The 26694-nt window shown below is 44.3% G+C and overlaps 1 protein-coding gene across 1 annotated transcript in view; it reads right to left on the minus strand.

Annotated features, from left to right (window-relative positions):
- Window positions 1–26694, minus strand: part of TANC2 (tetratricopeptide repeat, ankyrin repeat and coiled-coil containing 2) — a 244554-nt gene that overhangs the window by 65525 nt on the left and 152335 nt on the right. Inside the window, exons 11-12 of the mRNA XM_050715451.1 lie at window positions 21072–21335; window positions 9286–9411 (exon numbers count right to left, since the gene is read on the minus strand). Coding sequence (XP_050571408.1) covers window positions 9286–9411; window positions 21072–21335 — 390 coding nt within the window. The remainder of the gene's footprint in view (window positions 1–9285; window positions 9412–21071; window positions 21336–26694) is intronic.

Below are 26694 nucleotides of genomic sequence, written 5' to 3' on the forward strand. Positions count from 1 at the left end.
TGCAAGAAATGCCTGCCCCCGACCTGCCACGCATGCTTGTGCAGTGCTACCACCTAAAACATAGAAGCTCGCTGTGTTCATTTTCCCCTTTTTGTATGCAAACTCATCTTTTGAAAAGCTCCTCAGCATCTACGAGGGGGATGGAGGAGAAATTCAAGTGCAATCCCCTGGCAATCAAAGGAAAATCAGAAGCATTTGTGGGTTAATTAATTCCTATGAAGGCAACAGAAGAGGGCTACAACTGGCTTCACTTTATATGAAAGCTTTTCCTCTCTACTTAAAAGATGCAGTAAGTACCAAAAAAGCATTCTGCTCTATTTTGCTTTAACCTAACAACTTTTCAGCTTCTGGAGTTTGTTCCCATAATGAAATTAACACTGTCATTTGTTTCTTGAGATGCTATAGGCTCCCAGAGCCTCCTGAAAATCAAGCCAGCCAGAGACAGCTGCCCTCGAGTCGGCAGGTCTGCTTACTCTAGCTCACCTTTCTTCATGTTTTTCTGCCCGTGCCAGGCTGGAATACATCTCTCAGCCTCTAAAACAGGAATTATATGATGTCCGGAGATAAAATATATGACAATTTACTGAAACGTGAAACATATGTGAGATGGAGAGCTGTGACTTCACATTAATCTATATATGAGCATCCTTTTCCGATAGCTTCCCAATGGCTTCTCATCAGGAAGGTTACAACATCCCATGCCACCTTCATTACATCGGCAAAAGCATGTTTCTAACAGAAGATATGCCATATCCCACTGCAGGCTATTGCCACACCAGCAATGAATGCAGTTAACTGCTACCTTTTGTACAGAGAATCAATTACAAAAGAGCAAAAAAAACAGAGGGAAAGGCATTGACAGTAATGATCCCTTGTCTCCCAGTTAGGACAGAGGTCAGGAAACCTCTGCCTCTTTGATCATTTCTAGAGTTTTCACATTTGCACATCTTCTCCTTTAATCCAAGACCTGGTTCCCCTACAGAAAACACAATTTACAAGGTGTACCTGGCTGTGTGGCCTGGGGGCACCTGGGCACCAAGGACGTTTGCTCAGGTCCCCCTGCAGAGCAGATTTAGGGCTAAGGAACCTAAACAGAGGCATCATCCCTCAAACCCCAACTGTACTGCTTTCTTTTATGTCTGGTAGCGTTATAATATATCCCAAATTACAACATGATACAATACTGACCACAGAAAATGCTGCACGTCGTTGATATTTCACAGAAAGCACAGAAATGTTATTTTTGAATCCTCAGAAAATAATTTCACAAGTCAGAACTAAAAAGCTTTGTTTCTATCTTGCTGGTCCCCCACCCTGACTTCTAACCTAAGAAGCCTCCATGTTGTGTACTACTGCCCTGCACCACGTACTTTTGCCACTACAGAAATATTCTGTGAGCTTTACTTGATGGTGTGAACAAGGAAAAAAACAAAAGACAAAAAATAAGCATTTCTTCATCGTATTCAGGGGGACGAGCACGCTTGCTGTGTCCCCCTGCCTTTGCCCTTCCAGCTTCACTTTCCGAGCCTCGAGGGAGGCACAAGGATGCTCCGACGGGCACGGCTGGCCGGCAGCCTGGTCTGTGCTACTGGCGTGTTCAAAAATGTGAAGCCATTCAAAGCAGACAGGTCAGTGTCACTCCTCAAGAACATAACTTACCTAGAAGACATTTTCCCCTTCCCTGAAGAATTCAGGGATTCGCGGGGATTGCTGTGTGCTTCCTGCCACTGAAATGCTCAACTCTCAGTTCTGGACTTATTCTACCTTTAGGTTATAATAATATGTAAAACTAAAACCAAAGCAGCCTCGAAACCTTTTCAGGAACACTTGGGGGTGGAGGGAGAAGGTATCTGCCGTTCTTTCCATTTGGCACAAGCTATCTAGGGAACATACACCTACAAAGAGTAACAACTACACACAGATCTGGTGCAAACCTGGTCTTAGGAAGATTAACTCACATGGCTCATTCTGCCTAGAAGACATGTAACTGGGAGGTGGTACACAGAAACCTGAAAAAACAAACTGCTGGAAGCTCTTTGTACTGGCAGGGACAGTTGCTGCTTCTTCACAGCAGCAGCTTATTTTCATTTCTTTATTGCTGAGACGATTTCTTAATGAAAAGCTTCCAGAAAGTGGCCACAAAGACAGCAGGAGATTGCCGCCCAGGGAGAGGATGGTGTCACAGCGTGACTGATGTGGCTCTCGTCCTCATCCTGATCCTCATCCTGGGGACCAGCACCTGCTGGGAAGGGGGGTTCAGGCTCCCACCACCTGCACCCCACAGCCCCTGAATGGCAGCGAGAATCAGGACTGCCCACCAAGTAACTTCACCTGAAAACTCTTTATTTGAGACAGGATTCCCTCAAGTCAAGGCTAACTGAAGGGGCCGGAGCTGCAAGAGCAGGATATGAGTTCAGCCTCAGAGCCAGGTGTGAGCCCTGAGCACCTTCCAGCCACGCTGCTTTTTGTACGATACAGAGATTTAAGCCAATGCCATGAGCTGTGGCAAATTTGAGCTGTGGTTCAGGAAGCTGAATTCAATTTGTTTTGAGATAAACTGACCCACCATACAACTTCTAGATGTCCTCACAGCCTATTTTAAACCAAACCCCGCAAAGCTGCAGAGGGGGAGTCCCCCGAGCAGAGCCGCAGAAGGATTTAAGTAAAGGACTCGCTTTGCTGAGGGTTCTCTCTTGGCACAATCCCGCTCCCATCCCCTACACGAGATGCTTCCAGTTGGGACCGTTGGGTTTCTTTGAAGTTTTAGGGCCCCCAGCTACTTAAGAAAAGCCCATGCATCATTCAGCATCTGCTGAGGTCGGGCATTCCTTCAGCAGCTCGCCTCCTGCACGGAAGGGTTCAAACCCCCGCAGAGCCCCCAGCTGTCCCGAAGGCACTCCGTGGTGCAGAGCGCTCCCACTCCCGCCCCTGTAGTGAGAAACAAGCTCCAAAGGCTGAACTCATTGAAAATTATGTATCGTGGTACAGCAGCGGGATATTTTATCTACACGGGGAGAGGTGAGAGCTGTGCTACCACCCTGAAGCTCTTGCTGTAAATACAAACACATGTTTTTTGACCAACCTGGGGCTCTACGTCAAGCCTCGTGCTCCGATGTGAAATCCTCTCCCAGGCTGTGCAACGCTCTGCTCTGAAAGCTATGAATGACCCAGGCACTCGCTGCCTTGAGAATCCCCCGACTCATCCCTCCCTTTCCTCCTCCCACGTTTCAGCAGCAGAGGACCTGCTGCCCATCCTGCGAGGCTCTGCCTTCGCACCCTGCAGCCTCTGCCCCAGCACCCCGACACCTCGCCCCTGCTCCCACCCCACCCGCTCCTGAGACCCACCCCCTTATGGAAAACAGCTTGTGGTTAAGTTGTTAAGTATTTGCTTTTTCTTTTTTTAATACTGCAGGCAGGAGCCGTAGTTTTATTCCCACTTGCAAGCGACGAGCGTGCTTTAAGTTTACGTCAGTGAGGAAACGCGGAGATTTTTGTATTAGGGTGGAGATAGCTTGGGAGAGGTGGGAGCTCCGGTTCGCCTCCCTCGCTGGGGGCTGTCACGGGACGTGCTGGCATGGAGGGTGCTGGAGAAGGGAACTGCTGGTGCTGGGAGGGGACGAGCCAGCGGGTGGCTGCAGCTGGCAGGGGCACGTGTCTCTGCCCCAGCTCCGGGCTGGGGGGCTCGATGCCAGGGGGTGGCACGATGCAGGAGCAATGGCACGATGCAGGGGCAACGGCACATGCAGGGGTAACGGCACGATGCACACAGGCAATGGCACGCTGCACGGGGCCAGGACCAGCAGGTGAAGGGGGCTGGCTGATGTAAACGACGTGTTTCAGCATTGCCTCTGATGGGAGAGATTTTCGGTCACGTTACACCACTGATGCTATATATAGAAAATGAAATAAAAATAATAATCGAGTTTCCATTTGGCAAACATCAAGCTAAGACTTGTGCTTGGTAAGCTATAGCTTTACCTCACTTGTGCGTGTGTATATGCGATGTGTTGTATTAGAGAGTGAAAACACACGGTAATTTCTTCTGAAAGACTGCAGAGGAGGCCCACGCTAGTGCAAGCCAGATGTCTAACAGGTACCAAACAGTCCCAGGAGTAATACAAAGACAAGACTGAGTAAATATGTAAGCTGTGGGATCCAACAGGCTCCTGCTGTACACGGTGGAGACAGATTCAAATCTTCATTTCTTTCCAGAGGTGAGAATGGGTATGAGGCTGTGTGACAACTACACCTGCGACCGCTACACCCCAAGCAGACAAAGGGTATCCTAAAGACAGGACATGCATATATACACCTTGGTTGTCACCTGGTATATGCAGTCCTAAAATAGGCTTAACAAAACCCGGAGAAGAGACACGCCCACTCATCTGCCAATATCCAACCTTCCTGCCCCTGCAGACCTACCAACACCACTGAGCAAACGCCTTCTTCTGGCAGCCTGGCGAGACCTTTATCACTCCCAGGCTTCGCAATCGCGGGGCTGACCGAAGGCAGGGATGTTGGTAAGCCTCTTGCCTTTAACTAAACACTCAGCGCCAGGTTCCTTTGGACATCAGTGCTGAGAATAAGCTTCTTGTGCCACCAGCCACCAAAATCAAGGCCACATGCTAGGAGAAGACCCAGATATTTTGTTTGACTGTGCTGAGCTGAATCATGGAGCAGGGTTAGCGGCTCTCAGTGCTGCTGTGCACATTCTTTTAAGCTGCTGCCCTGCAAATACCTGCTTCAAACCGCACCTTCAAGCCAACGCGTTTGCTTTGAAAGAAGAAAGCAGCATCAACATTTTCCTAGCTGGATCGTCTAAAAGGGTTATGAATTATTTAAAACTGTCATTGACTAATTGCAAGCTATGTGCCAGATCCTCATTAATTCCTGATGCTGTCTGCTGAACCACTCCAAAACCCTCCCCTGTTACTATTTATTTTACGAGCCTCAGCAGCCGGCGGTCCCCAGGCAGAGGACGAGGCAGAGGCACGTGGCCGTGCTCCTTTAGGGCTGTGCAGCTCCCAGGGGATGAAACGTGGGGCTCTGCTGAGCTCCCAGCCGCGACCTCGACTGGCTCCACTTTGCAAAAGAATAAACAATTCTTTCATCTTAAAAGCTCGGCTTCTAACAAAGGAATGAACAAAGTAAAGACTGGTAAAGAAACATGTCACGCATCACGAGGGAAGGAAACACAGAGAGAAGGGAGGCTGCACTGTAACTTCAGCATTTGGTGCTGAAGTTGAGTAAAGGATAAACCCATGGAAAGGACGCTATAAGAGAGGACAAGAAGGTTCAGAACTATTGGGTGAGGATGTGTGCACACATTTTAGACAGACTGTATTGAGGCACTTGACTTCAGCATTTGTGAATAAGCTGCCTTTCCATCCCTAAAATTTTGTCAAACACTTACTGGGGTCTATATTCATTTTTAATCAAAGATTTTAATAGAACTTAAGCCAGAGTACCACAGAAGTACCCAGAACTTCAGATAATATCTTAAGGTAAATTAAACCCCTACTCCTATAGATATTGGTGTGTAGAGTAGGGCAGCGTGGAATCTCCTCACCAGTATAACAGCTGATGAAATGCTGTGCAAGCTTTGGTACAACCCGAACAATATATTCTAACCCCAAGCTCAAACGCTGTCTACCATACCTGTCCTGGCTCTTTTTTGCATTTGAAAGCATCAATTAAATCCCAGTGAATCTGGCTGTATTATGGGCACGATTTAAAGAAGCCACTGGGCTGAAGACGAGCAGGGACAAAGTCAGACAAAGGCCCATCCTGCTTTAACACGCAGGTCATTCTCTGCTACACCACGTGAATTCTTACTTATCTTAGCTTGTGGAAAGAATCTTAACTGCCTGTTCAGAAATCATGTCTTTCTACAGACTCTTCTCTCTTTAAACAGGATTTGTTCTCAGCATCCACAGCTCATTACTTCTTTGATATTTTGCTCTAGAAGCGTTTCTGTTGCCATTTTACTTTCCCCAATGGAAGATGTATCTTGCTGTCCAAAGAAAGCCCATACCGGATGAAGATGCATAGCGTGGATATTGCCAATATGTGGAGAGGAAGCCCAGGCAAGAAGCGCTTCACTATTTATTACAATGAAATGCGGTTCTGAATAACACAGTATCAATCAGCATCTACCGTGCCCTTCGTTAAATAGGAACCCATAAATTAGTCAAATGTTTATTTCCTTTCCTTCCTTTGGACTGCAGCTTCTTTCAAGTGTCATCTTAAGTGTCTACATCCATCACCATGAAAGCAGTACCTATTTTTCACGGACTGCATGCCTGAAAAGGCTAAACTATTTTTTAACATACCCAAAAGGCTACAGCATTCAATAGACACCAAGAGGGGAAAAAACAAAACACAGAAAATGATAAAAGAAATTTTAAGGAAAACATGCTATTGCCATATGGTCTATATTAGTCAACAGTCCTTCTCCATTGTAGTGGTTGGGTTTGAACACTTTCACCAGCCTCTCCTCCCCTACCCAACAAGATTCTTCTCCCACTGCATCAGCACAGACACTTTCCTGTTGGAGGAAAAAATAAATAAATCCTGATGGCAACAGTTGGGATGTTCTAATACCATGTAATTTGGTTGCCATCTGGCTTCTGCTCCAAGGTATATCATAAGTATCTTGTACTTCAGGTTACAATAACCCAGAATGGCTTCAGATTCCGCTGGCTCGAAATAGTAAAACCGAGAAGAGCATTCGCCATCCTATTAAAAACCTGCCACCAGTACAAGTGCTTGTAATGCTCTTATAGCCTTTGGGATTACACCGTGAAGTTCCTCCCCTGCTTAAAATAACTGATTTAACAGGCACAAATAGGCAGGACGGTCCCCCATTTAATTGCTCTGCACTGGGATTCTTAAACACCAGGAACAAAATAAGTGGGCTGTAATCTATGTCGCCAGATCCTGGGCCAGTAATTGCTTCATTATTTCAGCAGAGTGCCAAGTCTAGAGATATTAAAGTTAAGCCCAAGTTTAGCATTTCCAGTTGGAACAAAGCACTGGTGATTATAACAGCCCAGATCAATGCAATTTCACAATAATATCTGGACCACTGAGTATTGGGTGGGTGGGGCACAGATATTCATTGAAATGAAAATATTTCCAAATAGTGATGGCTTGATTTTTTTTACATCCTCTTCTCTCCCCTCCCCACCTCTTTTTAAAAATAGCACAGCTCCTCAACTAGAATCAGCAACAAGTTCCAAAAACCTAACACGCTGCTGCTATTCTCATGCAACCTTAGCAAAAAAAGGGGGAAAAAAAAAACATTAAGAAAAGAAGAAAGAAAATATGTAGTGCTACATGTTTTTCAAAAGTGTGTCTGGAAAACAATTTGATTCTGTTCCTACAATAAACTTTAATGTTTTGGATGCAATCACTGCAAATTACGAAGGCTTGGCAAGCTCTTCTGCTCGAACATATGGAAATTTTGTCTGTCAAAGTTTGCTTTCTTCACTTACTGCCTGCTAATACATTTTTATAACTGCCTCACCAGCCAATGTGATTTCATTACAGACTGCAATCCAAAACGACCAAAAAAAAAAACAAAACCAAAAAAACCCCACATTTTTTTCTTGCGGTCAGGGGCTTGTGTGCTTTGTAGAAATCCCAACTCTACCCCAGGTGCTGCCTGCGGTGCTGCTGAGCTAAACCCAGCCTGCTGCCTCCCATGTCCTTGCCCGAGGACAGCGGCCGCGTTCCCAAAGGAGACCCAAAGAAAGGGGGAGCTGCACAGACTGCCAACAGAAACTGCTCTCCCTGCCTCCCAGGCACAGCTGCAACCCAAAATTCTCCCAAAAGAGCCAGGAATAGGATTTACAGTTTCAATCCTCAGACCACCAGAAGCCAAGGGGGTCTGAGAGAGGAGCCCTGAGCTCTCTTGGCCATTTACTGATGGGGATGAGGCCTTAACCTGGTGATTTGCTGCACATGCAGAGCCATCACCGTTACCAGAACAATTGTTCGAGGACAAAAACCAACGGCAGTGCTCAGATTAAACGGGGGATGGAAGCTGTGCGGTGGGATGAAGCCTCAAGGACATACAGTGCTATGGCAGTGCCAGATCTGACTGGAGTGGTCTGGAAATAAAATCCCAAAATGTCAGCCCTGGTGCTTCTTCTCATTGCTAATGTCTTTCTGTGGAATTTGCCAGGAAGAACCGCAAAACTTTCCCCTCTCAAAAGGCCTTTCAGCAACGAGAGGACCGCCTGAATGGCAGCATTGTGAGCAGCCATAGCAGGGGTGCTTTGGGGTGGTGGCTCCACGCACTGCGCTGGGCTCCCACTGCACGGGCACGCCACAAATTGCAAAGGGGGCCACAGCTTGTGCTTTTGTTCCAAAATAATAAAAAAAAAGGAAGTAGTCCATCAAGCTTTCTCATTTCTCAAAAACTACCAAAGCTCTGAATTAGCCCCAGTGCTCAGTGACAGGGAGCACTGTTAGGGGAGCAATCAGAGAGAGGAATCTGGGGACATTTTGCAGGAATCCCCATATGTGATATAGCATTAAATGCATAGGGTAATACAGATTGGGGGATGCATTTACCCCCCCTCTCCCCTTAGCCATGCATCAGTGCCAGGCTGTCTGTAGGCACAGCCAACAGCATCCCAGCCCCAGGACGCCTCTGGAAGGAGGTGTGGGGCTGCAATGCTGCACGCTGTCTTTAGAGTAAAATTTATTGATTTGTATTTGTATTGCCCAAAAGTGAGGCTGCTCACAATTTGGGCCAACTCAGTGAAACAATTCCTCCATAATCCAACTGAAACACAGTTTGGGGCTCCAAAATTAAAGCACATGCTCTTCCAAAAAGGACAAAGGACAATCAGAGAATGTCGGGGGCGGGGGGGGGGGGGGGGGGGGGCAGAATGGACCTCTGTCATCAGTGTTTGCAGGACAGTGATGGGGGATGCATCTTTACAGCAAGGCTACACGAAGCGTGTACCTGGCAAACCAGACATCTACTAAGCCCAGAAAAACAACCCCAAAACTTTCCTCCAGTGGCACTTCACTGATCGTGGCACTGTTTTAGGAACAGCAAGGCAGCATCCAGCCAACCACTGCCAGACACAAGGCACAAGTACTTAGTTCATTACACATTTTTCTTCCCAATTTGGCCACGCCGACAAAGAAGACACTGCAGGAGAGCCCCACTCCAGCATTTTCGCTTGCAAACCATTGAATCCAGCGGCAGCAACATGAGATCCCCCCCAGATCCCCCCCAGAGGCCACAAGCCCCCAGCCCGCTCCTACCTCGCAGGTCCTGCTGTGCACGGGCGCCGGCCACGCTCTGCCGCGGCATGCGGAGGGACGTCCGCAGGGGAGTGTGCCTCTGCTCGTCCAGGTATGCCAGGTCCTCCAGGTGGGCCGAGCTGGTGGCTGCACGAGAAAGCAAAGGACTACATCACACCCAGCTTTGAGATCCCATCTTCTGCCCCACTCATTTTTCCTTTTTTTAAGCCAAACATACCCAGTTATATCTACATTTAGTCAATGAAGCTGAGAGGAGGCAAGTCTAATTTCCCATAGCTGGGAATAAAGAAGTGTTTTGGTAACGTTTTCTCATGCCCCATTGGGGTTTGCTCTGATTTGGTCTCCTGTTGAGGTTCATAAACAAAAAAGACAAATGGAGATGCTTATGTTTGAGCTAAGCTCACCCAATCACAAAACTTACTCAATTGCACACGTGCAAACTTTGACAAAGATAGTCAGCATTTCCTACTACATAAAAGACGACTCAATAATGCATTTTATGCCACAGTCCAAAACCCTTCAATTATTTTAGAGCTACTTAGTTTGGATATTAGCATCTAGGTGTTCATAAAGCCAGAATTAGTGGAGGAAAAATTAAACCTTCAACAGACCAGCAAAAACACACAAGTAAATGAGAAAAATGTTATCTGAACTAAAGAAGATGACTTTACTATTCCAAAGTTATTTGCTCATGTGAGAATTTAGTTTTCTGTACAATGTTAGATTAACCAGGCATAATTTATCGGTCTCTGCTGTAGGTGCCATCACTACATGAATAAGTACAGTTGGAAGAGAAATGGCAGCTAGAAACTTTCTCTCTCCCTCTTGGAAACTGGCAGATAACACAGTGCAAGGGATTTTTTTCTTCCATTTTTCAGCCCAAGCACTGCAGACGGATCGTCCACCTGCCAGCTGGGCGCACACCTCCGGGTGCCCAGGCTGCTGCTGCAGGACACGGCTACAGGCAGCGACCCCCAGGGCATTACATGGAAACCCAACAAACGGGTGAGAAGCACTGGGTACAAACAAACTGATTTTGCAGGTATTTAGCTCCCAATCCCCTGGCCTCGAGCATGACCTCACCTACGGCATTTCCTATCAAGATGTGACATTCACAGTGATCGTTTCACATATCTGTTTTTGACATAACGCTTTTTCTCAATGACTACAAATATTTTCAAAATCAAATTTCAATATAGAAGAAATAGAAAAGGGAATCTTGCAGATTGATGAGAAATGCCTCCGGACTGTAACAGAGGGGAACATCTCGCATTACATTTGCCACCAAGCTGCATTAATCAGTACAAGAAACAGTAATTGCTTTTTTATACAGTGATACGTGATGATTGGAAGACAGGAGAAAACGTGATTTAAACAAAACAAAATCAGAACATTTGCACATGAATTTACCTACTATTCAGAAAGTGTTTTGCCATGTCACAGCACTTTTCAGCCAAGTAATTTACAGAATATTATAAAATGAAGGAATGAGAACTCCACTGCAAGGGAATACCATGCGCATTTATAACCAGAAAACTTAGAAATAAAAAAGTCTTTGCAGATCAGCAGGTCTGTCCTTGTTCTGATAACCACTTCCAAAATTCCCAATAAACACTTACCAAAGGCAATCACTCTGCTCAGTACTCAGCTGTTCAGCACTCTATATCTGATCCCTTTTATTTTTTTCTTTTTTGATAAGTTCATTATGGTTTTGTAGCAGAAAGAAGGTCTCAGTGGGAATAAGTGAACGATAAATGAAACAACTGCAACTTACATTTCATTCACTTTAGTATTTGGTCGCTTACCAGAACAGGATTATTATTTTAAATTGAAATAATTAATTGAATGACTTCTTCAAAGACTGCCTGTGAAGCTGATGTGAATTCTTTGCTGTGAAGTGAGTAAATATTTTGATATCGCTCCCTAGAGCAGTGCTCAGCACTGGACTTTGAATCCTTCCTCCTTGTCACACAGGATGCACCAACTGAACAAAACCGAAAGGCAGAATACTTCTAAGTGAAGAAAAGTATTTTTTCCACACAATCCCTAATTACCACGTGCCTATCTTTACAGGATCTTGCTGCATTCGAAAACTAAGACTGAGAGACTGTAACGGGGTAGAGAGAAGGGGCAGCGATTTTAAATGCTGTTCTTAAAATAATACTCTATTATTTGTAATTCTATTTATAGATTATAACTCCTATAACTTTACTTATAGATTTTAAGAACAAATAAAATAAAAGAGACAGACAGAGAGGACAAAAGGTAAACAACAGGAGTGATAAAAAACAAGGAGCTTAAGTATCAAAGTCTGGTTTTAGAAGTCCTTAGTGCCCTTTTACCCCTGTAAGGTTGATTAGATGCTCACCGTGGGGCAGCAATTGGAGCTGAAGTGCTGCATTTAGAAGATGTGGATTTGGAGCAGACACCAGCGACGTGCTGTAAGCACCGAACCCACCGCAAGCTGCTTGCAGGTTCAACCCCACTTGTACTAAGGCACCACAGGCCAGCAGAACATGTCTTTGGGATGAAAACGTGCCCTTTATGCCCACTTTTTGCGGTGTAAATGAGCCAGGGTGGCTATAGTGGAATAGCAGATGCTACCACAGGAGCCAAAGGCAAACCTGAGGCAACCCCAAAGGCAAAATCTAGGTCAAGAGAGGTTCTCCTCCCCCTCTACTCTGCCCTGGTGAGACCACATCTGGAATATTGCATCCAGTTTTGGGCCCCTCAGTTCAAGAAGGACAGGAAGCTGCTTGAGAGAGTGCAGCGCAGAGCCACGAAGATGATTAAGGGAGTGGAGCACCTCCCTTATGAGGAAAGGCTGGGGGAGCTGGGTCTCTCTAGCTTGGAGGAGAGGAGACTGAGGGGTGACCTTTTTAATGTTTATAAATATGTAAAGGGTGACTGTCAGGAGGATGGAGCCAGGCTCTTCCCAGTGACACCCAATGATAGGACAAGGTGCAATGGGTGCAAGCTGGAACATAGGAGGTTCCGCTTAAATATGAGAAAAACTTTTTTACAGTGAGGGTGACAGAGCACTGGAACAGGCTGCCCAGGGTGGGTTGTGGAGTCTCCTTCTGTGGAGACATTCAAAACCCGCCTGGACGTGTTCCTGTGTGACCTGATCTAGGTGTTCCTGCTCCGGCAGGGGGATTGGACTAGAGGATCTTTCAATGTCCCTTCCAATCCCTGACATTCTGTGATTCTGTGAAACCCGACGTATCTTGAGGGTACTGTGACAGGGAGAAAACCCCAGCAGGCTGAGCTCGCCCGGGAGCAGCTCGGCCTTCATCTTCCACACCTTTGTGCGGCCTGTGCTATCGCAGGGCAGGGCCTGAGCACATAATCCTTCCTTTCCAAATAAAAGGCCCTTTTCACTTCAGTCGCTTGTCAAACAAGACAAAAACCAGCTGGCCTGGACTCAGACTGACTTGTACATTTCGGATGTGCTGAAAAACCACACCGGGAACAACCCTGGTTGATCCTGAGAGAGCTGAGAAAGGGAATGCTCAGGCAAAGGAGACTTTTTTTTTATAAAAAATAATCAAAGTCTGAATGCTTTTCTTTTATATTTGTAAATGACACTGCATTAAGCTTATGCAGACCATTAAATTGAGTTAAGGATTATCATACTTCCCAGGCATATCTTCCACACTTGAATGGGAGTTATTAATGCTTTACACATGCAGTTCAGCAGTTTTGCTGCACCAAGGCTCCAGCGCATACAATAAACAAACTTGCTGGCTGAAAGAACCACTGTTTCTTTGTGAAGGCATCAAGCTTTTCCTTTACCAAATTCTGCTAAACATTCTCATGAATTCAGTTCAAGTTACCCTGTTGAAGCTGCTCCTGTTCCTTGGGGACAGGCAAGACAACAAAAAGAAAAGGGAAGAAAAATAAAACTACCCCCACTCGGAGGTGATGCGAGGGGATCGGAGCACCTGCAGTGAGCACAACTGTGCGTGTGCTTCACCACCAACTCCTTCTACTCTTACATACGTACGGACAGCAGCTGCCGAAGAACAGCACGTCCGCTCTCCAAATCCTGTATTCAGCCCTGTGCCAGTCCCATATTTGTTCTACCAAGTACAGAGCCATCAAGGATAGCCAGAAACACTCGTCTTCCTGGTAATTTCATTTCTTTATACAAGATCATTCGATGTAGCAACACTGATAAAAGCTCCTTTTTCCATTTTATGTAATGACTTAAAACCAACAATCATTTTCTCTCCAATTATTCATCAACAACAACAAAAAATCAACTTTTCCTTTGAAAATTCACATTTCTCCTCGAATAGAGAATCAGTGTTATAATATACAGAATCACAGAATCATCCAAATTGGAAGAGACCTCCAAGATCGCCTAGTCCAACCTCTGACCTAACACTAACAAGTCCTCCACTAAGCTGGTTATTATATGGTTATTATGGTATATATATGGTATATATGGTGTATACGGTATATACCATATCTATATGTATGGTGTATATATATAGGTTATTAGCAATTATTTTTGACTTGCAGTCTCCAGGAAAACACCTTCATACAAGCCCATCTTGTGCACACTGAGAAAATCCTACACTACAAACATGCTGCATGGCTAAGAACTGAGACTTGCAATACTAACAGTATAGAGCCTCCTGCTAATTGTACAGGATTTTAAGTGCCAAATTGTTATTCTCAAGAGGCACATAACATATGCCTTACGCAATCTGTATCGCCCGAATCGTACTTGACTCACAACATTCTTAGGACCGGTTTTGGTTGACTGTTTCAGAAGTGTCAACTAGTGTCAGCTTCGTAACTCATGTGCAGTTTTAAATCATTAATTGTAGTGATCACCTAAAACTTCAAGAGAAAATTCTTGAGAGATGCACAGGTTGTCAAGCCCAGTTTTCCAAATGGTATCAGCTGCTCTAATCAAGCACAGCATCTCCCTGCTCGACACACTGCTTTCTGTAAAACAGACGCTAAAACCCAGCATTGCTATAGTTTTTACTTTGCCATATTGACAGTTTTAGTTTTTTTGTTGTTCTGAAAAGGCCGCTTTTAAGGGTTTTTTGTTGTTCGTCTTTTTTCTTTTTTTTCTTCCTCCTTTTTAAGTCCTCAATATTCGCTTTTAGCATAGCTTCAGATGAATGGAATTTGGTGATATTTCATCTCCTACATAAAAGCCACAGTTATTAGATAAAGAGCCAAGTGTCTCATACGCATCAGGCCCATCCTTTCCTTACAGCTTACTTCTGGGCTGTAGGATTTTCCTTCTTAAATATAGGAAATGGTTTTCAACATGAAGCCAGGTTTTTGGAGCCTGTATTAGGGACAACTGCTCCCCCCAGTTGTTAACGCAGAGCCTGACTTGGGAGACGGACGTCCCTTCACAGTGGTGTCTGGCCTCTGATCACACCAGCTAGCAGCTAAAAGGATGGTTAGCCATGTTGGGATTTGGACGGTTTCTGAGGAACGTAACTGCGCCAGCACTTACTGACTTGTGTAATTAAAAAGCTTTTTTAAGGCAAAGAACTGAAAATCTTTAAAAGTTGCACTGATTTTCTAGGATGTGGATCTTGGTTAGAAGACTTCAGGTCTATCCAGTCGTTCCTCATCCAGTAACTCAAGTCTATACAAACACGGTAGCCAGTCTTTTACTGTGAATCAGGAGGAGACCTTCTCCTAACTTCGCTCCACGTCAGGACACTGCTCCGAGGCGTTCCTGGTGACCCAGTGGGCAGCAAGGAGCTTCTGCAGCGAGCAACAACTGCGCGCTTTTCGAGGCACTGCAATAGGCCTGCGGCTCCCTGGAAGAACAGTTGTTCCATCTCCTGGGGAGAACAGCATGCCAGCTGGCATTTTTTATTGTTTTATTTATCTAGGGAGTCTGCATTTCAGCCTCTATCCTGTCTGTGAAATGGCGATTAAGAGACAAGCGAAGCCCAGATGTTAAGTGGTGTGCGCTGCCAGAGAAGAGCACGGGGATGGCTAACCGCCTGATTTACTGCTGCTCCTACGAGGACTGGGGAGTTCCTCCTCGGCAGCCCAAGCCAGGCTCTTTCCTACCTTCATCATCATCATCCTCTACAGCCACATCTGAAGAGGCTCGTACGCCACGAGCAGTGGCTAACGTGAAACACCACATCCATTTCGGGCTTTACCATGGCTGATTCTTGTAACTGTCAGTGCAACCACCCTGCCGATGAACTGAGATTTATCCTTCTGATTTAGAACTGAGGAATAATTAAAGAGGCCTACGGCCAGAGAAACGAGAAGTCATTTTTCTAGAGAATATGCTTCAGTACATCAAAAAAATATGCAAGATAAAATGAGCTTATAAAATATAATATTAAACTCTTGAAAGCTTCCCCTCAGTGATGAGGTTTATTCCGTGCAATAAGACAGAGCGATTGCAGATACAAGGGACACAAGGGAGAAAAAAGTAAAAGTCCTCAAAATAACATTTGCGTACTGCTGATGCAATTCTTCCAAGGAAATGGCACACAACTAGTGGAAGACAATTCAGCTTCAATGAACTTTTTGACTAACAGACAGAAGGCAACCTGACTTGGAAGTTCTATTTGGCAGCCCAGATGCCCGGTGGGCTTTGGGGACTGGGTCTTTTGGGGTAAAAATGGAGAGTGGGAGGGAGCCGCTGCTCCCAGCTGAGTCAATGGACTCAGCTTGCTGTGGCTGATGTCAGAGCGTGCTGTTGCAAGGTAAGGTCCTCTCCATTTACCCCAAAATCAGTCTCCTTTCAGCTGTACTAATAAATTTGCTTCAGAATTAATGTCATCATTTTTGGCTAGATATCTGGCCTAAGCTTTCAAGAAACAGTCAAGCACAATTAGGACAACACAAAGTTTGGGGTTTTATCTGAGGCATCTTTGTTTCATCTCTCTCTTTGGAATGATTCATAGGAAGAGTTTTATCTAATTCAGAGAACACCAACCCTATAACGAAAGTGAAAAAAGAACAAATTTTTGCTGTACTGCAACACATTGCAGGGCTTGTGGAAAAGCAAGCACACTAAAGCAGATCTAATTAGAGCTTCCTTTCCCTGTGTTGCAGCATGTTGCCTTTAACATCATACTTCTTTCTGAGTCATTTTGGTATCAATTCTTTCCCTTGGGCGGAGCAAGAGATATTCTTAAAAAGCTTCTGCTCTGCTTCTTCCCGAGCGTGGTCTCCCAGGGTCTCGCTGAGGTTTTGCAGACCCTCCGAGCATCATGCTCGCCCTGCTCATGAGACCTCTCCGTCCTCCTTCAGGGACAGCACAGAACAGAAGTAAACATGAATGTATTTCAATGTTAAGAAACGTTTAAGTCAGCTTTTATGACTTTCCCGTGCCCCTGGTTTGTGCTTTTCCCCTGCGTGGCGCAGGCAGGGCTGCTGTGCGCTCATGTCTCTGCCAGAAGCATCCCAAGAGGACCAGCTGCCAGACGCAGGATGCTTCCTGAGATAACCACTGCTCTCTGTGCTCTCACAGACCTCACTGAGAGGCGTTTATGCAAACCCTGCCCTCACCTTTAAAGATTAAATTCCTTATCCGTTAGAAAGTTTAAGCTAATAGCTAATAATGTATTTGCTGTTATTTTATATTCTCCGAGAGGAAAAAGAGAGGATCTAGTATTATAAAAGGTCATTTTAATTCTCTGTTAACATTGAAGCAGACCTTGTAAACCACGCGCAGGGTCTACATAACTCAAGATTTCATGTTTCATTTCATGGGTAATAGAAGCAGAATAAGACGCTCGTCGTGTACATGAGCTGCAAACAGTGCTGAGGCCTTTGTGTTCATTCAGAAACCTGAATGCCCAGCTCCAATGTCAAGTGTCTTCTGATGATTACTATGAGAAATGTTGGAAGCATATAAAATGAGTTATTGTGCTTATTTGCCTGGAAGAGGGTAGGAGGAAAATACAGTTGCAGCTTTCAATTTCTGGGAACAATAAAACAGCAAAGCCAATGGATTCACATGGCTCTGAACTGTAAAACCGAGTTTTAAAGAATTGTTGGAAGACCTGGGATTATTTTTATAGGTGTTTTTCTTGGATCCCAACCTCTGGACGCTTGCAGCCCTTTCCCATTTCCCACAGTATAACAGAGCACACAACCTCTGCAGATGGGCAAAGTGCTCTGCACCGTACAGAAGTAAAGAGCACTTTACAGAGCAGGTAAACACTGCAGAAAGAGGATTACAATCACTTCCTTGGCAATTTGCTGTTGCTGTCAGCACTCTGATCGCAAAGGATAACCAGATCAGCTTTCTATCCTTTGGCAATGAACAAGAATTTTTACATCTTATCACCCCTAACGTGCTCACTCGTTACTTTGAACTGGTTCTGTATGCAGCTCCACTCTTTGTTCCTTTCCCTTTCCTTCCCTTTTTTTTTTAAAAAAAAAAAACTTTTATTTTTTTCTTTTTAGCTTTGAGATTTGGGGTTTCAATTAGAACTGGTGATTACTCGATTACACTTTGTGAATGCCACACGGCTAGAAAAATTGCTGTTAATACTGGAAGAATGGAGGCAGGTTTCTTTGTACTGCAAGGTCACACTCTGGAGAGGTACTGATACCTCTAAAAACACTCCCTACGGTGCTTATGTAGGAAGTGAAGGGGCTTTCCCTAATTACAACGAAGAACATTTTTAATTGGCTTATTTTTTAACATTAATTTAATACAGCATAATACAGTAGTCAAACAAACAAACAGCCAAACAAACAAAAATTATTTTAGAGGGTTTGAGCCATATCATTGAGGTATTTGTTAGCAGCAAATAGGAATACCCAGCCTTTCTGGAGGCAGAGCTGGGTTTCTCTCCACATTTATCTGAGAATGGTGCAGGAAACCGATTTCAGGATCTGAGCTGCATTTTTAGCTCTGAGAAGACTTGGTGGAAGCAGAAGGCAGGGAAGACTTGCCGGTGGCTGGACTGCACTGGCTGACGGTGCAGGGCTCTGGGGTATGGTGACAATAATTAAAACGTAACTAAGAGCTGTTAATGTCTGATATTAAGAGAAAAGAATCAGCAGCTCTGGTCCCTGAATTTCCTTAGCTTTTTTTCCCCCTGAGAGCATGGTATTAATGCTATGACTCTATGCTCACGTTTTGTTTCATTTTCTTCTAATGTATTAGTGGTATTTTAACTTGTAGCCAAGCTGCGAGCAACCTTATTGTCTGTGAGTAGCGTGTGACCCCAAGCCCTTCAGCTCTCCCACTACTGAGCTCAGGACAATTTGCCCCCTCCCTTTCGCACCCCAGCTCTCCTTTCTCTTTCAATTAAGTCCTGTGAAATGCTGGCTGCCCAGCACAACAGCGGTGCCCTTCACAGCTGCTTCTGACTTCAAACCATAAAATTGCCCAGCAACTTTTACACTCCGTGCAGTAATTCACTAAGTATTGGTCACCATATGTGCCCCAACTGAGCTCACGCAAAGGAAGTACTCCCACTATTCCCACAACTTAAAAAAATCACATCCCATACACAACAACCCAGGGACTGGAGTGATTTACCAAGACCCAGAAGTGCTCTACCAAACCTCCCATCTCTACAAACATCCCGCTTTGGCATTTTAAGGTACTCCAGGGTTTTTCCAAGAGAAAGTGTTTGCAATAAATTGCTTTTAATTGCTTCTGAAGACGTATTATGCAACTAAGTGCAAGACTGGATCAATACATGTTGGGAGAACGGCTTCCATTTGTGAGCTGGAGGGATTCATACATGACACTGATTGCATTTGTAAGCCCGGCATAGAAATGAACATTTTTGTTCCGTTTTGGAAGATAAATAAGGAACATTTTAAGAAAACTGCAGAAAAAAGAAAAAAGCCACAAGGTGTAAGTGCTGCCGTGCAATGGAACAGACTGTTTGTGTATAAATAGACTGTTCAGCTGTGTTGCAAAACAACAACAAAGAAGAACAGTGTGTGTTAGCAAAGGTGTGGCTTCATCATTAGCTTAAAACGTGGAAAACCACCCTAAGACAGGCTGCTCTCTGCCCCATCCACTGCCAGGTGCTCTGTCTTCTGCCCCCACACTAATGAACTCAAAATTAATGGCTCAAAATTAACGTGTATGTTTTCTGGAGGGTTAACTTTGAGTCAGATTAGTCTGCAGCATCACCCGGCTGCACGATGTCAAGTGCTCGTGCTAGGAGGTGCAGCTTGCAGACAGAGCAGGTTGACTCTCTGGGCAATAAACTTAGAGGAAATAACACTTGGGCAGTCAATGCTAAAAGGTTAAGCCAAATCTTGTCCTCTTTTCCATAACTATTCCTACAACCGTTTATCCTGGGGTATGCGTGCTAGCTGATATACTAATAAAAGCACAAAGATACATAAGAAAAGGCTGTTCCCAAACCTTGCTAAATGGTTTTCTACCACGTTTTTCTATTTGCCTATAAACATACCTGGCAAGCCAACCTCTTCCAAAGTCACTGAAACCAGTATACCCAGGTATTTAAGTGTACGGTAACCAGCCCTGGTTTCTTCTGCAGGTGTCGATGATGTGTCACTTCTAAGAAGTGAACCCAAAGCCTAAGTAAGGAGGCTTTGCAAGTGGAGTTTCCTGCTTCTACTTTCTATCACCTCTTTCTAACCTGAAATCCCATGCATTTAGTCTTTCAGATGTAAGCACGTGGCACGTGTTGTTTAACCACCACGCTTAGGGGCTTTGTATTTTAGCATCTAAAAAACCTCATTTCTACATTGCTTTTAGGCCTTTGATTTTCCAAAGTGGGATTAAAAAGGAAATTTAATCTAGTTATGCAACACAGCCTGGGTGGACCAGCAATGCTATTCTAACCAACATTCTCCTGGGTCTTTGCAGCTCAGACTTTCTGGACTAATATTTCTAAGGAGACTCATGCAGGGACTCTACAAAAAGACAAAGGTTTCTCCATGTGTCTATATAGACAGGCATACAGACCATCTGAACATAATGCTTAACCCCCAAAAAGTTACCCAGGAAGAAAAAAACAGCAAAGCAAGGAAAAATAATTCCAGGCAAGAAGCTTTTCAGTAAAGCTTTAATATCTTTGATCCTATCTCTTGTTCCTGCTGTTACCAACTTGAGGGATGAACTTAGCAGATTGTTGAGACATTACCAAGCTATGTCACAGCATCATTTAAGAATCTTTCAAATAGTGGCTATGAAATTAAATGAAGAAAATTTTGACACTGTGCCAAAACAAAAAGCTCAGTCATTAGCAAATCCCAGATGCTGCAAAAGCTGAACTAGTGTATGCACACACGTGCTAATGCATGCGGGGCAAAGTCCCATCAAGAGATTGGATCCACAGCAACTTTTCTGCAGGAAACTTTTCATAATTCTCTTAACTCTGAAGTTCTTTTGATCATCAGAGAAGATCAGACATTTGATTTTTCTCACAAAGATTCCTTCAAAAGAGTATAAATGACTGTCCTGGAATTATGCAGTACTTTAAACCTGAGCATTTTATATTTATATTTGCGTTGTAATGATAGGAAAAAATTACTTTTTTTTTTTTTTAATAAATATACTCTCCGCTAATCTTACAGTTGTACAATTTTGTAAAAATGACACCACAGATTGCTGAAATAACTGTTAAACTACATCAGAAGCAGTTTTTCCCACAGGAATTTTCCATGTAGAAGTAATAAGTCAAATGGACAGACGATTTTTGTCACACTTAATGACTACAGAAAGGAGATTCCTCTGTGGATAACGATAACATGAAAAAGGCTGTGGCATGTATATGCTGTGTCTCTAATTTCAACATGACATAAATGAAAAAATGTTTATTTCTTACCTGCTACGGAATTTGGCCGTGGCATAAGGTAAAGAGGAATAGACTGCACTGACTGGGACAAGACCGTCTCCAGGTTCCTTTCCGGGATCTTGTTCAAGCTGTAGGTTGAGGCCGTCATGTTCTCATCCACGCGATACAAGCAGGAGTCCATGCTGGACTTCTGGGACTGCCAGGGTTTCAGGTTTCCTCCAGATCCAAGCTCTTTACTGCTCTCCCCTCCATACTTCGTGCGTTCCACATTTTCTGAGTAGCTTGTCAAAGTAGCTTGAAGGAAGAAATTACAAACAAGATGACTAACAAAGAAAGAATTGCTTGCATACATGCTGCTATACACGAAGTTGTGCAACGCAAGCGCCAAAAATGATGCTCATCATATTTTCCACATGCACATAAATCAGAGATGGAATTTAGTTTAATGATACTACTTCTGCTTACTACTTCTAAAAGAACATTTAAGCTATAATGTCTTGGCTCATACTGTTAAAAGCCATTTATAATTATAAAGAAGTATTAAAATTATGTACAATGTTGTATTAGAATACGCAATTCCAGAAAGACTAGAAATGATTAAGGAAGAAACTTTATCAGTGCTCCAAATATCTTTCAATTTGCATCACAGTTGCAACCTTTTCGGAGAATGCTTTCAGAAATTTATAAACACTGTAACAATGAAATATCACATACAAACCCACACCTGACTTGCACGAACAATTAATTTTTACGGATTCGTTCGGTTCAGAAAGTGAACTCGGTGTCTCGTTTGATTTACAGCCGTTTGTATCAAGCTTTAAATGTAATCCGTACATTTTCCCTCATACTGCTTGACTTGAAAGAGTAGGATTGTTGATATATTAACATATAACTCACTATCCTCTCACTTGCCACAACTGTGCAGATTCCTACTGCTACTCCAGACCCTGAAATACAACTCCATCCTGCCTATTCCTGAGCCCCAGGCGCACTGTGCTTGTAGATGTACTCGCTAATATTTATCTCATAAATCCACTGAAATACGTCATTTTCACTTAGCCATGGTAAATACCTCTCCAAGTCCAAATTCTCTGCTAATTTCTCTGCCATCTGTCCCTGGACACAGCAGCATCTCCTCTTGTTTGCAGCACAAACCCCACTGTTACACTTCATTAGGGGCAGCCTTCCTTGCCCGCACAACAGCTCAGTCCTGCAGCTCTGCTGCCTCATTGGCAACCAGCACCGTGTTTATTTTTGTCTTGATAAATGCAAACAGCAAATTACTCCCAAGATTCACATGCTTTTAGGCTAAAGCCTTGCCAAAGCTTTGCCCACTTTTTGAAGGTGAGTAGCCTCAAGAAGAGGCTCCAGGCAAAGAGCACCTAAAGGAGGCTGCTGTTTAATTGCACGTGGGCAAGGGTTCCTTTGTTTGTTTTTCCAACTTCATTCAGGAGCAGAGAACTACATATTTTAGTTGGTTGTTCACATGATGGGTGCTGCCTGATGTTAGGCATCCGACTGGACTTGGAAATACCCCAACAAAGCTGCCCTGTCCCCTCTGACAAAACAGGCAGCTTCAGGCACTTTAAAATCAGGGCTGACGCTGCTCTCCTTGCACAGGTGCCAAGCCGACTGTTCGGCTCTCTCCCCAGTGCAGAACCATTCATTTCAATATCCAAGGACCAATCTGGATTAATTATACATGTTAAATGTCACCATAACATGAACCAGAATTAAAGCTTTCATCTGAATTCACAAAATCACCAAAAACCCCACCAAGACCTGAAAGAAGTGCCTGTTCTGTGTCCACCCCAACACGGCCTGTGCGGCTTCACCTTTATCTTTTGGACCTATTTATTTCTCAGGGTTGTGCTTCCCATCCATAAAGTGAGATCAATGTTTTTGTACCTCATCAAGGTTTCCAAAATTTAGCTGTTTGTAACATTTTTTAAAACTTAAAACCAACGCAGGTAACAGATAAGAACTGGTATCTTCATAAATGTTGGCATTTAAACACAGCGTGCTGTCAGGTGAACACATTTACACTGTAACGTGAAAAATAAGATAAAAACAAGAAGCAGATGTTCACAGATCTCTTTTGCTCCCTTAAATTGCTTAATATCAATACACAGATTTTTAACTGTTTCCCAGAAAAACTCCATTTCAAAAGTCTGGCTCTGAGGTGCTAAGCATACTGTGTTGTCCATTTACAGAAAAAAAAAAATCCATTAATTTATACAACCCCAGTATGTTTCTAATTAATCTTGGTAGAAACACGTCAGCAGCTGAAAGCAGTAATCTTCAAATACATTAAACTGAGGACAAAACAAAATAACCATGCGTCAAAATAAGATTTCTCTTAATGAAGTGGCAAAAAAAATGATAATAAACCCTGCTGGTCTCTTTTCTAATTGTCAATTTGTGTTCATTTTAAACATAATTTTCACTGTTTTACACTAAGGCTGTTTATGTGCAAACTCTTCATTGAATCAGGTATTTCGGATTGCTCTCTGCGGATCAATTTACCTTCTGAACAGCCCGGCATGATACAAGCACGGCTACACAGGCTGGAAGCAATTACTCTATGGACTTAATCTGTTCTATGAGCTATTTTAAACCAAAACAATTTTCATTTTATTTAAAAGGCAAAAGCGTGAGGCTATCTACAAGTCGGCAACATGAGCCAACATGCAGAGCACATCCCCTGGGAGAAGTAAAGCCTTACCAGCAGCACCCCAGAGCTGGGCTTAGCCCCGGCACCTGGAGCCCAGCAACCACCACCTCGCCACAGACATTCGAGCGAGCAACATTGAATCTCACGAAATTCACATTACGTGCACCAACTAAGGTTGGTGCGATAACCAGGGTCAAAAAGTGAGTCATGCTTAGGTATAAAAAAAAGTGCAAAGACTTTTTGGGTAGAAAGAACTTCATTTAAGTTCCAGACGGGATCAAGCCCATAAACACCTGTTGCCAGAAGAAAAGCTACGAATTATTATTATTTCTGCAGGTTTGCCATCTGCATACCCGAAAATTTCCAAAGGACAGAGCTGTGGAGGGGATTCTAGGACAGGAGCTGCCTTGAGACATTTGGGTGTGCGAGCAGGCATCTGCACAATCTCCTACATTTCCCTGCTGGGGATTAACTGTGCTCTGCAGGAATAAGCTCTTCGGACGGTTGCATGGGGAAAGAGGACCCACCCCTGGGCTGAATCCTGTCCAAATTCACAACAGGGCTGCTGCTGTGTCATTAATGTACCTGAACTCTACCTACATGTTAAAAATATTCTGCGCCTTAGAGCAGTGAAGCGTTGGGGAGAGGATGGGGCGAGACTGTCTGGCGAGGAACTGTGCACCACCACGACACCACTGGCCATATTTCTCAAGCAGATTTTGGTGTACAGAGCTATAAGGAAACCATCAGAACATTAGATTATACTGAAAACTGACTCTGATGTTGAAATTCTGGCTGATATTACTACTTCGGTTAGATTAAAGATCTAAATCACCAGCAAGTATTTAGCACTAATCCTTGGAGATTTCGTGGCTCTGTAATTCCTGACTACGGCACTAATCCAGCCGATGGGCTGCGAAAAGGAGGTCCTAATGGCGAAAGATCCCAACAGACCAAAACCTGACTTTGCATTGTTTAGATTGTGCCAACGCTAAAAGGGACTGCAGGGACATTTATGGACTGACCCACCAGAAACCCAGTATTTGAAGTTTTCATCACTGGCAACGCTTCAGCTGTGCGGGACACATTCAGGGCTTTGAAGGATGAGGGATGTCACAGCCTGGGGACGAGGAGGGTCAGCGTCCCTGAGGGTGGCCCATAGCACCACAAAGTCAGAAATTAGAAAACTGGGAAATGACAATGCAGTTGTCACACTGATGGAGATGTCAGAATTAATCCTTTCTTAATGAAAGGGTTATAAAAGACCCAAACAGTCCTTCAGACACTGCTGGGAATTTTTTTATGGGAGGGATTCGTGCAGGGACAGAGCAGGACGGGGGCACCCAAGGGAGCCGTGTGCTGAACAGGAGAGACCCGAGAGCCAGGAAGAAACGTCTGTGGTTCTCTACAGCACTCCAGTGATGGCACATGTAGATAAATATAGGTGCATATATATATATCATATCCCCAGTGAATCAGCCGGCGTGCAGTTCACGCCGTGTTTAATCTGAGGACAGAATTTGAGGCATGTGAAGCATCAGAGCGCCGCACCACTCATCAGTGACTAAAGCCCAGACAGACCCTCTCACTGCGGGATCAAGGCGCGGAGGCGCCCCTGTGCAGTCCCCGCCGCGCCTCTCGGGGGATTTGCCCTATCTCTGCCCGCAAGATTTCAACACCGCCCTCTGTAACAGCACCAACGGTATCGGCGAGAGCGGCGCTGCCTCAGCTTCTTTGAGGATGTGTGCTTTGATGCTGGGAAGGGAGACACTCCAGAGATGCACCAGCGGCCCATTTACAACCCTATCTCGCTTTTAGCATGCAAGACTCACACTTGCCTTTTACCTCAGCAGAGGATTTGATGCTTTGCCTGCATCAAGCTTTGAATTTCCAACCCTGACGTGGCTCCTTTCCTTTGGTGAAACATCTTGGTTAGAACTTTTTACCAACAGCATGTTTTAAAATATTTTTATTTCTTTGGGAAAGAGCAGAACTGCATCCAAGGTGCATCTAAGCATCCCAGACGTCACCGAAGCCAGTGCTACGCATTGCTAAGAAATATCATGTATTTACAGGACAGCAAATATTATTTCTAATGTAGTTGCAGGTCGGCCTGTGCCCCGGAGCACGAGGCTTTCAACTGCATTTGTCTCGAGTCAAACACGCGAGGGGAATTCTACCATCCCATCCAATTCTCCTCGAGGCAGAGATCATGCCTGGAAAATGTCAACCTTTATGCTCACGTTGCAGATGGAGCTGAAGGAAAAAGCACTTTCCTACAGCTACCTTTTTATGACGAGCAACAGCTAGGCTATTAATTATATGTAGAGATTTATAATGCATCTCAAGTAGGAAATAGGGATTTTGTTGCCTTAAAGAAATAACTGCAGCAGAGCAATAAGCCTCATATATTGCCCTGAAACTGGATACTAGAAGCACTTTTGCAGCCACTGCAGGTTAACCTCATTTCACTCTCATCCAGTAACACAATAAAATACAACTTGCCTTATCACATTAGAGATGTCCTAGCTAAAATGTATGACTTTACAAGGAATAAAATAAATTTTTACCCCAATTTACATAAACCTTCATAAAGTCAGCTGCAGAGAGAGACACTTAAATATAGCCGAGTCGCCCCAGACTGCTCCCGGGAGCTTGGCTGCCAGGCAGAAAAGCTGGGCAGGCACAAACCAGAAGCCCAAATCCTTCCCCGGGGATGGAGGCAGCCTTGGGCACTGCAACCAGTACATGGGTGGCCTCTGGAGCACTGGGTGCTTTCAGAGGAAGAGAGTTATTCCTGACTGGGCACCATCAGGCGGAAAGTTTAAGGCTTATCCAAGCAAAAAAAAAAAAAAAAAAACACCAAACAAACCACAACCTTAAACCAGCCCTGGTTTTGAGGTCAAAATCCACCTTGTTCTTCCTACGTTTAACTTCTGTTACAACAGTGGTCTCAAATAGGGAAAACAAATCATTGGC

The sequence above is a fragment of the Cygnus atratus genome, chromosome 25, assembly GCF_013377495.2.
Source record: "Cygnus atratus isolate AKBS03 ecotype Queensland, Australia chromosome 25, CAtr_DNAZoo_HiC_assembly, whole genome shotgun sequence".
In the NCBI taxonomy this organism is placed as follows: domain Eukaryota; kingdom Metazoa; phylum Chordata; class Aves; order Anseriformes; family Anatidae; genus Cygnus; species Cygnus atratus.